The sequence below is a fragment of the Dermacentor albipictus genome, chromosome 4 (assembly GCF_038994185.2).
Source record: "Dermacentor albipictus isolate Rhodes 1998 colony chromosome 4, USDA_Dalb.pri_finalv2, whole genome shotgun sequence".
NCBI classification, from domain to species: domain Eukaryota; kingdom Metazoa; phylum Arthropoda; class Arachnida; order Ixodida; family Ixodidae; genus Dermacentor; species Dermacentor albipictus.
This window is the reverse complement of record NC_091824.1, coordinates 135,742,587-135,755,784: the sequence shown is the minus strand read 5'-3', so window position 1 is coordinate 135,755,784 and position 13,198 is coordinate 135,742,587. Positions and strand designations below refer to the sequence as shown.

Sequence of the window (13,198 nt, the reverse complement as noted above, 5' to 3'; positions counted from 1 at the left end):
GTGTGGCTTCAGAGAAGGGCGGTCGACAACAGATCATCTTGTGTGCATTGAAGGATATATCCGCGATGCATTTGTACATAAACAGTTTTTCCTATCAATATTCCTCGATATGGAGAAGGCGTATGACACAACATGGCATTACGGGATCTTGCGAGACTTGTCGGGAATGGGCATCTGTGGTAATATGCTGAAAATAATTGAAAGCTATTTGTCGAATCGTATCTTCCGCGTGAAAATCGGCAACATATTATTGCGACCTTTTATACAAGAAACTGGTGTACCGCAGGGAGGCGTCCTCAGTTGCACACTCTTTATTTCTTAAGATGAACACACTTCGAGCTTCGCTACAACCGGCCATTTTTTATTCCGTCTACATAGACGATATACAAATAGGTTTCAACTCCTGCAACCTTACAGTGTGTGAGAGACAGGTACCGCAGGGCTTAAAAAAGTTGTCTAAGTGGGCTGACCAGAATGGATTTAAAATCAACCCCTAAAGAAGTTCTTGTATTCTCTCTACAAGAAAGAGAGGCCTGGTTCCAGATCCTTGTGTAGAACTGGGTGGACAAGAAATTTTCAACAAGGAGCACAAATTTCTGGGTGTTATGCTTGACTCCAGGCTTACTTTCATTTCACACATAAAATTTCTTAAAGCAAAATGTCTAAAAACAATGAACTTACTTAAAATCCTATCCCACGCAACATCGGGTAGTGACAGCAAGTGTTTACTGAATCTTTACAGGAGCCTAGTTCGATCACAATTGGACTATACTGCCGTAGTATATCACTCTGCCGCACCGAGCACGCTAAAGATGTTAGACCCCGTTCATCATCTTGTTGTCCGCCTGGCCACTGGCGCAGATAGAACTAGCCCTGTCAAAAGTCTATATGTAGAGTCAGATGAGTGGTCACTCCATTTGCAGAGAACATACATCAGCTTCACCTACTTTCTCAAAGTGCGCTCTAATAAGGAGCATCCGTGTTTCACAACCGTTAACGACTTGATGTGTGAAACACCTTTTTTGTATTAGACCTTCTCTGAGACTTCCTTTGTCACTGCGTGCTAGAGAACTTAGCGAGGACATTGATGTCCCACTTCTCAAACATCGCCTAATGACTACAGCTAAGCTATTACCACCCTGGGAGTGGCCGGTGATAGACTGTGATGTATCCTTTGTAGAGGTCACAAACCATGCACCTGACCTTGAAATCGCTATGCATTTTTGTGAATTTCAATCGAAGTACTCCTGCTTCGAATTCTACACAGACGCGTCGAAATCACATGCTGGTGTATCTTACGTTGCTGTTGGTCCCTATTTTTCTAAATATGACGTATTGAACCCGCAAACAAGTATCTTCACTGCAGAAGTCTATGCAGTACTGTCTGCACTAAAACATATAAAGAAATTAAAACTCGACAGAGCAATAGTATTCACAGACTTGCTAAGTCTTGTAAAAGCATTAATTTCTTTACAGAAGCATGCAAATCCTGTTTTCATTGAACTTTACTCACTCTTGTGCAATATTTATCTATGACATAGACATGTAGTAGTATGCTGGGTACCTGGACATAGAGGTATCGAGGGTAATGTACTAGCTGATGAAATGGCCACATCACTCACATCACTAGCTATTATTCTTACGGCTGCTGTCCCTGTCACCGATTTGAAGCTTTTCTTACGAAAGAAACTGCGGAAACACTGGCAAGGCATGTGGAACGCAGAAATAAATAATAAACTGCATGTTATAAAGCCACAATTAGGTTTTTGGCCCTTCCCAAGAAAATCTCGGCAGACAGATGTCCTATTCTGGGTTCTCAGAATAGGGCACACATTTGGTACCCACAATTTTCTGTTTACTGGAAACAAACCTCCAACCTGTGGTCGATGTGGTGAGAGGCTGACCATCCTCCACATCCTCTTGGAGTGTCCGAAAGCCGAATCTGAGAGAAAGTAACATTTTCCTCTTGCATATCATTATTGTGTCCCTCTTCACCCGGCTATGTTTCTTGGTAAAGAACCGTTTTTTAACACCAAAGCAGTCCTCAATTTCTTAGATGATGTTGTCCTACGTGTTATAAGCCCATTAAATTCATAGTGCATCCTCTTTCTAGAGGATGCCGCTGTGATAGTTGTTTTGTATAGCGCATGCCTCCAGGCCTTTGTGTCTCAAGGGCTCTAACGAGGCAGTGGTGCTGTATTCAATTTTCACAAGTTAAATTTTTTGTATATCGTATCGTTATTTTGCAATCACCATAATCTTATTGCATATAGACTTTATGCGCTTTAGAGCGACCATATTTAAGGTCCCTTTACAGCCATGTCACATCAACTTCATAGAAGTCATAAGACCACTGCAAGGTCATCAACACTGGCTTGGTGCTCTTTGGCCATACCTGGCCCTTACGTCACTAAACACTACAGATTCATACAAAAAAAGTTGGCTCGCATTCCGGGTGCAGCTTGGATTAGAAACAGTGGAGAGAGGAAAAAGGTTAGTCACAAAAGAAACCTTCAATCTTTACCGAATGTGTTCTAGGAAATCTTCAGAGAGATAGGTTATTCAAAACTGGTTAAGTATTCATTCAAAACGTTATTTGTGTTTCTGTAGGAGGAACAGGTTGAACGTAAGCAGAAAAATGAAGAACCAGCATTTCTTTTTCAGAATTTCGCAACCAAGCTGCAGTGTCTGTCACATAATTTTTGGGCAGGTAAACTCCCCAGAACTTGTAAGGCTGAGTTGCAGCCTACTTAAGGATATTTAAAGTAGCCGTTTGTTCATTTAGACATAATTAACTACTTGAACAGACATCTTAAAGATCCAGGTTACATTGCAGGGAGCTTGTTATTGAGATGTCATGGTGAGGTCGCTACCTATTCTATATCTTCATCATCCCTTTTGCCTACTGAGTTTCTGCTTATGTTAAGGCTAGCCACTTTGGCATAATTTTAATCTAACAATTTAGCTCAATTGAACATTTTTCTTCAAGTGTCCTTTTCACATCCGAAGCTACTCTGCACTTGGCATGTGTATTGAACTGGCCTCGTCAAAAGGTACCAAAATAAATTATTTGTTGTGCTTTCTGGAAATGGAGGCTATATAGTATAACTACTGGGTTGGTGGCTATCTACTAAAGCAATTAAAATCAGACAAACATTTTCTGTCAGTACTCCTTTCATGCCTGCTATTCAGCATGAGCAAAGGGAAGGCAGAAGGAAACGATAAGAGGTCAGTGATATGACAATGGTAACAAGCCAAGAGATGATAATGCAAGATTTGGGCCACAATTTTGTAGTGATGCCTTTTCCAATGCTCTTTCTTTTTGTGCTTCATCAGTAGTCAGTGCAAAACTCCATCTGCATTATCAATGGGATCGTTGGCCATGAACAGTGGATAATAAGATTGGCATAGAATTGAGCTGATGACATCTCTACAAAATTGCAGTTTTGCATGCACTGAGGAGCTAAGGTTTACTTTAAAGCCTTGCATCCAATTTGCTCATATGCAAGAACCACACCGACACCCTAAATTCTGAGACACACAACACCTGTGTGGTTGTTGTTCCATGATGACGCTTTCTCATAGTTGCTTATAGTCTAGCAGTGTCATAAATTGCACTGCTGACTGACATACTCCAGCATGTATCGGGGGCAGACAGGGATATGCTGTATATTATTTCACACAGGCATGAATAATGTAGTGGCTACATTCTTAAGCAGCATGAAAAGAAAGGATTTCAGTTACATGAACACTTGAGATGCATTTGCGCTGTTGGCGCTGCTGTTGTCATGCTGTCCCACTGACTGTGCATGTGAGGCTTGCATGCTAAGGATTAGAGGATCTCTAGAGACACAGAGTGCATTTGGCTGCAAAGACGGCGACACAAAGTGGACGCACTGTCATCATCTCTATTGCCTTGGTGGCACCGCAAGGGCGGCATTCTGCCTTTTGATGCTGGCATAAGTGTTGTGTGCATGCACTGTATAAGCACGGTAGCGTTCCTTCCAAGCTCCTGTGTGTATGCTCTAGTCTGAGCAGTAAACATCAGGCTAATATTATTTAACATTTCAATCATCGCTGACTAACGGCAACGCTTTCCCGTCGGTCTCATCTCGTGCACCACAGAGGTCTAATGCATGCCACACCACCAGTGATGCTCGTCATGCCAGCGTTGTGAGGTGCCTGGTAGCTGCCAGGACACTGTTCTTTCTGCCCAGCAGGGGTTGCGTTCATGCTGCATTTTGCCAACATTTCACGCCTGTGTATAGTTAAAACGCCGTCCAAGGAGTTCAGACGGAACACTTTACTTTGCTATTGCTGTCAAGGCTTCGCCCTTCAGGTAAAACTGCCAAATTCTTGTGGAAACTACATTCCAAAAGCATCAATGGGCAGTTTGTGTGTGTGTCCTATGTTCCGTGTTGCATTGATAATTTGGCGCACCCTAACACAGTAAATGGGGCTTAGTAAAACTTTTAAATAAACAGAAATAAGTATGTAACTTTGGGTGGTCTGTGCTCACCACGAAATTATTTAAGATGCTCTATACTGTTACTAGTACTTACACAATGCCCCGTGAGGCTCTATGGCGAGCATTTCGGCCACAATAACTGCATGGTTGATTGTAGGGCAGGAAATGTACTAATTTTAGCTGGGCTGTGCCACAATAAATACAGACAGCAAAGTGTGGTTGCTGGCGCCAATAAGAATCACACAATTGGTCCAATTAGTTTCAGTCCAAAAGCATAATTGAGACCTATTAAAGCCATTTAATGCCAACTGTGCTCTTGAGCCATAAAGTCAACTGGAGCAAAACATACATAAACAAGAAAAAGTTGGGCTCCTTGACGTAGAAAGTGCAATTTTGCATTGGTCATGTGGTTCATTTATGTACATTTCAGTGCCAAGGAGAGCAAGCGATGGCTGCCCCTCTGTGAGCCCCCACCGGACGCAGCTTGAGAGGATCTACAATCAAACCGTTGCGGAAAACAAGTGCATAATCAAGGCCCTTCAGCAGGAGTGTCAGCAGCTGCAGGTACTCATCTGTCCTGTGTCCTGTATGCACCACACAGTCATATATGTATAACAAGCAGAAGAGTGTTGGGGTGGTTCAGCAGTGAATTTTATGGCTATAACTGGACAGTGAGACAAAACACGGGCAATAGCAGGTGGATGAAGAAAATAAATGGGATGTATGTGCTCTATTTCTTCATCTCTCTCCTTTTGTCCATGTTTATGCCGTGCTGCCCATGTGTAGGTGGGAACTTGCCACACATTTCAGCCAATCTGTAATGACTTTCACATGTGTGAAATTGTGATGAAATGAACTGGCTACTCAATGTGCTTTTGCACTTCTGCAAGTTGGTGTACTACCGCAGAGCTTTCCTTCTGTTAAACTACGGTGTTCAACAGAATCCTGTCCAGTTATAACAAGTTGCTAAGAATGTGGAATCGCTGTCACTGATGTTTGTCATTAATGGAACTTGAAGGAAACAGTGCTGAAAAACAGGCTGATGACGAGAGAAGACATACACGGTGCCGTGTTTGTTTCGTCTCATAATCATCCAGTTTCTTTAGCACCGTTTCTTTCAAGTTTTGTAATGTACCAACCAGCTGAATTCAACATGCTACTGCTTGTCCTTTATGATGAAATTTTCTTATTTTTACAAGCTCCTTGATCATGTCTCTACAGCCTCAAGTTGAATGTGGAAGGAATTATAAAAATTAGTGCATGGTAAGATCTGGTTTACAAAATTCAAACTAGTAATGTGTGGCACTGAAAAGAATTCTTATCCTTTGACATTTCACTTGGATCAGTAATGACAGGAGGTCCAGATAAACAGCATTAGTGTGTTTATAGGCTTTGTAGTAGCACTTTTTTCACAGCTGTCTTGGTTTGTTCAGTCGCGGCCATTGCCTCTCTTTATTTTCTTAATTTTCTTATATTGTTGTTGTAGAGCAGATGATAAGCACTGATGTTGATACTCGTGCAGAGGCATTGTTGTCCCATGGATGCCCAGCAGCAAGCCGAAATACAACGGCGGCATTCCCTGCATGTCCAGCAGATGGCACATCTACAGCCGTCTCTGATGGCTTCGTCAGTTTCATCACCGCCTTCCATTGCCGGGTCGCCCATACACCAGAGTCCATCACATGGGGCAGGGCCGCCGAGCCCTGCAGCCACCCTCTCACAGCACTTGCAGCGGCTTCACCTGCAGCGTCAGGGCAGCCCCGTTGGCTTCTGCCCTGACCCATTTGCCCCTGACCCGCTGGGTCCCGGCGGGTCGCCACCCTTGGACACCGGGGGCACGTCCCCAGGGGCATCGCCCCCATACCCATGCGGCAGCGCATCCCCACAGGGCGCACCCGGGGCCTCGCCGCCCCCTTTCTCAGACGCAGCCCACCCACGACTGCAGAGCCTTGTGGCTCAGCAGCTGGCGCGAAACAGCCCGCCGCCGGTGTTTCCTAATCTGGGCATGATCCGCGAGGACTCCACCGAGAATGGCGGCTTGGGCCCACTCCGGGTGCCCTGCCTGCGGCCAGAGATTGTGGTCAGCCCTGCTGTGTTCGAGCCATTCCCAGGTAGCAGCCGAGGCTTCCCACCACACATCAGCGTGACAGACGAGCTGGGCAAGGAGGTTCTGACGTCGTCCTCATCGTCCACCACATCTCCCTCGTCGTGCTCGTCCGCGACAGCCTACTCAGAGGCCTCGCTGCTGCCCCTCGACCTTGCTTACTCACCTGTGCGTTGGCAGGCGACACCGCTGGATGAAGTGCCCATGGCAGCCTGGGCACTCCCACCATCACCTCTGCATGCGTGCTGTGGCGAAGCCCCTCTGCAGAAAAGCCCCAGTGGGTCTTTGTGCCTGTTGCTTGGTCGAGGCATCTCACCTTGTCGGGGCACTGGCGGCGACCTGCTGCTAGACATCCAGCGGCGCTTGGATGCACATGCCCCTGAGCTGCCACTTGTTCTACAACCGTCGGAGCGGGGGCTGGCACTCAAGCACCCAGCAGCTGGTGTTCAGATAGAGCTGGAACTCTGTGACGGGCCGCACCCAGATGAGTGTGGCCTTAAGATGCGCCGCATTTCAGGCGACAGTCTTCAGTACAGTGAGCTGTGCCAGCGGCTCGTGGCGTGCATGAACATGTGATCTCCGGACAGCCCACCGCCGATCTAGCGGCGCTGCCAGTGCCTCTGTGCGTGTCTGTGCTTGTCCGTGCCTGCCCTCCAACCCAGTGACTACCCATGGCTGCATCAGCACTGAACTGTTGAGACTGGGTGCTGGCCGTCTGGCTGACCACACGGGTCTGTCATTTGTCGCGTCCTCGCTGGCCAACCTTTTTTTCCATGGCCACCCTTTGGGATCATCGTTTCACTCAGAAGGGCTCCTTTTTGACAGTACTAAACCAGCCTATCGAAATGGCCCCTTACCTGAAGATTGCAATGTGATGTCAGAAGGATGCCGAATAACCTTTCCTGTGTTTTGATGATGTGTGTATGTGCTCAGGGGTACGTGTGTGTGTATGAATGCAAATACAAAAGGAAGTACACTGGTGGTGTTTATTAAGTTCAGTCTTTTGTTTTAGTGTCAATTCAAATGAATTACGACTGGGACAAAAACCATGATGTCTATTTTTTATGCATTTTTATTTTTTGCTCTAAGGTAACAAAGCAGTAGGTTATAACGTTCAAAGATGGCTGTGAGGTTGGAGAGAGAATGACTGTTATTTAACATCTTTCTTTTTGTTTTATCTGAAAATGTTTGTCTCCAGGCAGTACAACTTCTTTTTTCCTTTGTGATACTGTAGAAGGCAGTGTGGGAAAGCCCACCAGAGCAGGAAATGCAGTTAAGGAAGCATGTAAATGTTTGGTGTGAGTGACAGTGTGGGCATATGCAATACAACAACCATCACTGTTTGGCAAGGTAAAGGTCATAAGGGCGTGGCAAGCACGTTTGCCATATGAGTAAGCTACGCTACGATCGTTTATTAACTTTTTTGTATTAATGCAGTGAAATTGACAGTCACGAAGAATAGGACTGGGACGTCTTATGCTAGAACAGTAATAGACGACTGTGTTTAGATTTTCATGTTTGCACTGTTTTCAGCAACCTCTAGCAACCTCTATTACAGCGCTTAAGTAGGGAGTTCTTGATGGCTCTCTAAAATCTGGTGGCTTGGTTCTGCTTTCTCAATGCTCCTGTGTGAGCTTTTCCTATTTGTGCCTTGTAACTAAATGTTAAGACCGAACCATTCTGCAAGATTGCCACCTGGTATGGAACTTGTAATTTGAGCATGCAGTTTGCATGTGGCTAAGGAAGAAAACCTGCTAATTTGGCACTTAATTGTGGATGAGCAGATTTGTATAAAATATTTTGAAATAATTTCTGTCATGAACACAGGCAAGTTCCAAATACCAAAGCGATCCCTTGAAGGTGGGTATCAAATATAACTGCCTTTGATCAACCTGTGTCTGTGAAAATTCATTGTGCACTGCTTGGATAATGATGTTGTCATTTTGTAAGATGTGTTGGTATATGTTTTTGCATCCAGAAGAGTATCTCTTTGGAGTTAATGAGGATGTTTCAATGACCATGTCTCAGTGGATGGTTTGCTTCGTAATCAGCATCAAGAGTTATCTTCCAAACTCAGTTTTATGAGTGGTGTGTGTGTGTGTGTGTGTGTGTGTGTGTGTGTGTGTGTGTGTGTGTGTGTGTGTGTGTGTGTGTGTGTGTGTGTGTGTGTGTGTGCGTGCGTGCGTGCATGCGTGTGTGTGCGTGCGTGTGTGCGTGTGTGTGTTTGTTTGTGTGTGTGCGTGTGTGATCATTACTAAGTGGGAAGATTACATCTTGGTAATCTGCATGAAATGAGTTTTAAGTTCATTCATCATTAAAAAAAATGGTGGCTGAGTGTAACAAATGCAAGAACAATGATAGGAGAAATGCATGAACTCTCTAAACTTTTTTATTTGCAAACTGATGCATTCAGCATATGGCTAAAGAAGCTCATGTGTGCAAAGCAGAATCAAAGGCAAGGAAATTGATGACTAGATCTAGGCGTCCCAGCAAAGGATGTACGTTAAACAATCCATCATAGGTGCAAGTGATAACAATGACATATTATTAATAACCTATGGACATCCATTACGAGGACATGGATATCCTAGGGATGTTTCGAATACATTCTGCGGACATCCCTCACAGAACCTTTTGGCCTCACTTTCCGTGTCCTGCAGACATCCTGTGCATGTCCGCAATAAACGTCATGGGGACATGCTGCATACATTTTGCGGACATATTCCAGGGCCTTTTACACGTTGTTCAATTGCTATAATGCTTGTTATGTTCGCAGCACACGTTGCATGGCAGATGCGTGCCCACACATCAAGAACAGGTACATTGCGTGAACATGTTACACATGCATGCACGTGTGTGGTAGTGCAGTATTACTCCTCGTTCTTGTAGGCCTTCCAAAAAGTGCAAGTGTCATATTGAACTAACTAAAGTTTTCAAAGCAAATTATGTCAGAAAATTTGCAATGGACAGTGTACACATGAGCTGCAGGCATGATAGTTTCAGACTGTAATTCAAACACACGAGAAAACAATTTCGTTTTGAGGAAATTCAGTATTCAAGTGTATGCTGAGAAAGGTCTGTGAGTGACATCGTTGGGACATCTTTGGTCAGATATCCATAACTGGATGTCTAGCATATGTCCCATTTTGTCCAAACAGTTGGCGCGGACATTAGGGCATGATTTGGATGCCTTATGGACGAAGTGTCCTTTCTTCACAGGGATAGCGCTGCTTGTGGTTCGCTGACACTCAGGTCCCATCTTTTCTGTCAAAATTTGCCTCTTCTAAAGGGCAGGCAACTTTCAGAGCATTTTAACTTGGGCACACTAGCTGGGCTGGGGTACTCACCAAAAGGAGGCGGGCACCCCCAGCCGATCAGCATGTCAGCAGCAGACCAAAGGGGCATGTCCACTAAGTGGACATTTACAGAATACCAATCCAGGCTTATCCTCAAATGATGTCGTAAATGCATACCTGCCAACTCTCCAGAGTGTTCTATAAGGTTAATGAACTCGGGCTTGTTTTGCAATTTTACGAATGTTGCATCCAGTTTTACAAAAAATAAATTCTGTCGGGAAAAAATATTTACTCATTGGTCTTGGAATCTTTCATTGGAGTCTCCCGATGGTGATTTGACATTAGAGGATTCTTGCTTCTAGTGAGTTTAAACGGAACAAGTTCTATAAGCAGGCGAAAGTGGCAGCAGCAGTGTCGATGAAAAAGTCACTATTATTTAAAAACACTGTGTTGCTTCTCAGTCTTTGCTGTTTCTTACGTGCTGTAGCTAAAGGTGTCAGTATCCTTAATCATTAGGTGATAAGGTTCATTAATAAAATGTGTATGTATCCCTCAAAAAGCATACGCTCAGGGCAAGCATTGAAGAAATGCCTGCTATCGCCCCTCCCCCCCTTTTTTTTCTTCAGTGTTGTATTCACGGGATATTACAAATATTGAAGTTTGCAAGTTGGCAGGTATGTAGATATTAAGTTGCATTACAAAATGTGTAAAGAAATTGATGTCTATGTGCATCTAGGCATTACTTTAAACTTGTAAGTTCATACACATATGTTGGGTACATTGTCGCTATGCCCACAAAATAAACCTAGGGCGTACCTTCGTGTCCACAGCTTTCAGGCGAAGAGAAAATATCTTGATTGCCGTCTTGTGTCAATAGCATTGAATCATTGGATCATGATGTTTGATAGCTGCCCTGCGTTGGAGTAATGCTAAGCCATGTGTTCTAAGAAAGTTGTCACATGCGAATTTTGTAGCTTTGGATGAACTGCTTTCCTGCATTAGGTGACATGCTGTTTCTGAGTGGTTATCTAAGTAAACTCATAAAAAGCCAGCACTGCAGAATTATGCAGCAACAAAACGAAGCTGGGTGTTCTAATTACATGCGTGGTTGTATGCAAAAAACATAAAGTTAATATGGCATTCAAAAATAATTTTCAGTGTTCATTGAACATCTGTAGACTTGTCTATGGACAGGTGAAATGAATTGAATAACGTGTAAAAGCACTGTGCGGCTTTTCACCGTATCCTACTGGTAAGTTGCGTTAGCGATAGCATCACTGTGCAATGAGTAGGTCAGAAAAACCGGATAAAAGATATGATTTTTTGGCGGCTTCATCTAGCAGTAGTCATCCTTGCCTGGTGCGATGAGAGTTTCTAATTTAGAAAGACATTTGTTGCCATGAAAACCTTGACCACACGTGAGGCGTAGAGACACTGCAGCACAGCAAAACCTTATACGAAATGTTTACTTTGTTGAAAGGCACGGACTGTGTTTATCACTGAATCGGCAATAGTGCTTGCTGCTAAGTGGATGCCATTGTGTCATTTTGGTCATTGGGCCTACCGAAGGGTGCTTCATCCTGTAGACGAAGCACGGCGCCACCTGAAGTGGTGCACAGGGGAGGGCACAATGATCTTCGGAACCGTACTGAAAAACCGATGTGGTAAGTTTTTCCATTGCCTAAATTTAGTGCTAGAGTGGGCACAATGATTTCACCTTACCTGGGGTGACAAAAATGGGTCGGAAGTGCTGGTGGGTCTGTTTCCTTTGCTATTGCCATTCTGAACATGAATGCTGACGCCTATTTGTTGCATGCATTTATCCAAAGATAAACTAGTTGAGAGCACGCATTTTGTCCTACTGCCTTTCGTGTACTTGTCTTGTTAGCTGCGCTAATTTTGTGTGATGTGTGCACCAACTAGCTGAACAACTGTTATGCAGGTTTGACAGGAAGCACTTGAGCTTTTGTAGTATTTGTGCAAGTGTTTGGTTATGTGGCACCATTTCAGCTATGAAGGTACATATACATTTAGTAATGTTTAATTTCTCAATGTTGCTTAGTTGTGCCCAAAGCAACTGTGAATAATGGGGATTTAACATGTCTGCATACACTGTGATCTGCTCTGCAGCACTTGTTATCGGTATTTTGTGGTATTCTGTCTTTAGAAGTGTGCACTGCTAGGAATACCTGATTCAGACTGTAAGCCAACTGTTTTTATTTCTTTTTTTTTTCGCTCCTTTTTACCTCAACTAACATTTGCATCCTGCAGAATCAGCATGAAATCATTGAACAGAGTTTGTGAAGGCAACAGTGTTGCAGAGTGTCCTTTCCAGATTCCTGCGCGTACAGCCGAACCTTTTTATGAAAAAGCCGCATTCAACACGAAAATATTTTCATTACAAATGCATTATTTGTCATAAGGAAAATTTTAAGATTTACTTCATCGTATTCTATAATTCGCTATAACCATGTTCGTTATATTGAGCTTTCTCTGTATAATTTTCTACCCAAGAGACAGCGTGTAGCTACCTTGTAGTCAATGCGTGTTGCCTGTGCATAAGCTGTCAATTTGTTGCTCTGTTCGTTTCGAGGGTACATATTGTCGATGCAAACCATTCCTGAACTCCCTGCTGCTCTTGTTGTGTAAATAGACGATGATGAAGAAAAAGTGGATGCTGCATAGTCGCAAGGTTTGTATAAAATGGGAAGACCTTCTGGCAAGTTCTTGCAGGAAGTTTGTGTACAGTTGCTACTACCTGATGTCATTTTCTAGACATACCACGCCTTTTGACCAATCTTTCCTGTAGATTGGCCGACCAAGGGACCCCTGTGTCGTTGGCCACCATGTATTTACTGACAAGAAACCCACGACTTCTTTTTTTCTTTAATGCTGCAGGTAAACGTCCAGCTGAAACAATGTGAAATTTTGAATCTGCTTTCCCTATGTGTTTAACTAACTCTCATGTGTCGCAGACTTGCAGCCAATGCAGACTTGAGTTTACAGGGGACTTAAGAGAAGCTCAACTCATGGTGACAGGCACTTCGAGGGTTGTTTACACAGCAACTCTGCGCCAATGTTTTAACCATGCAATTTCTGTACAGCATTGGTAATAGTTGAGGTAGTTACCATGGCTCCAGCTGTTTGCACGTAAAAGATTTCAGTATGCCACCAGCTGCATTGTTGGGAGTTTTGTTCATGTTCAAATAAAAAAAAATCTGCTTGGATAAGTGCTCCACCTTGGCCCAATGCCAGTGGGGATAGGGAGTTCAAAGTCATTGCAATAATGGGTGCCATTAAAAGGATCCAATAAAATATTTATTGATAAGT

General features: G+C 43.8%; 1 protein-coding gene across 7 annotated transcripts in view; it reads left to right on the top strand.

Moving 5' to 3' along the window:
- The window catches only part of LOC135898385 (serine/threonine-protein kinase SIK1-like), a 466,770-nt gene extending 453,572 nt beyond the window's left edge, over positions 1–13,198 (top strand). For all 7 annotated transcript variants that reach the window (XM_065427280.2, XM_065427281.2, XM_065427279.1 and 4 more), the window contains 2 exons: positions 4,899–5,032; positions 5,991–13,198. In XM_065427280.2, coding sequence (XP_065283352.1) covers positions 4,899–5,032; positions 5,991–7,148 — 1,292 coding nt within the window. In that variant the 3' untranslated portion in view covers positions 7,149–13,198. The remainder of the gene's footprint in view (positions 1–4,898; positions 5,033–5,990) is intronic.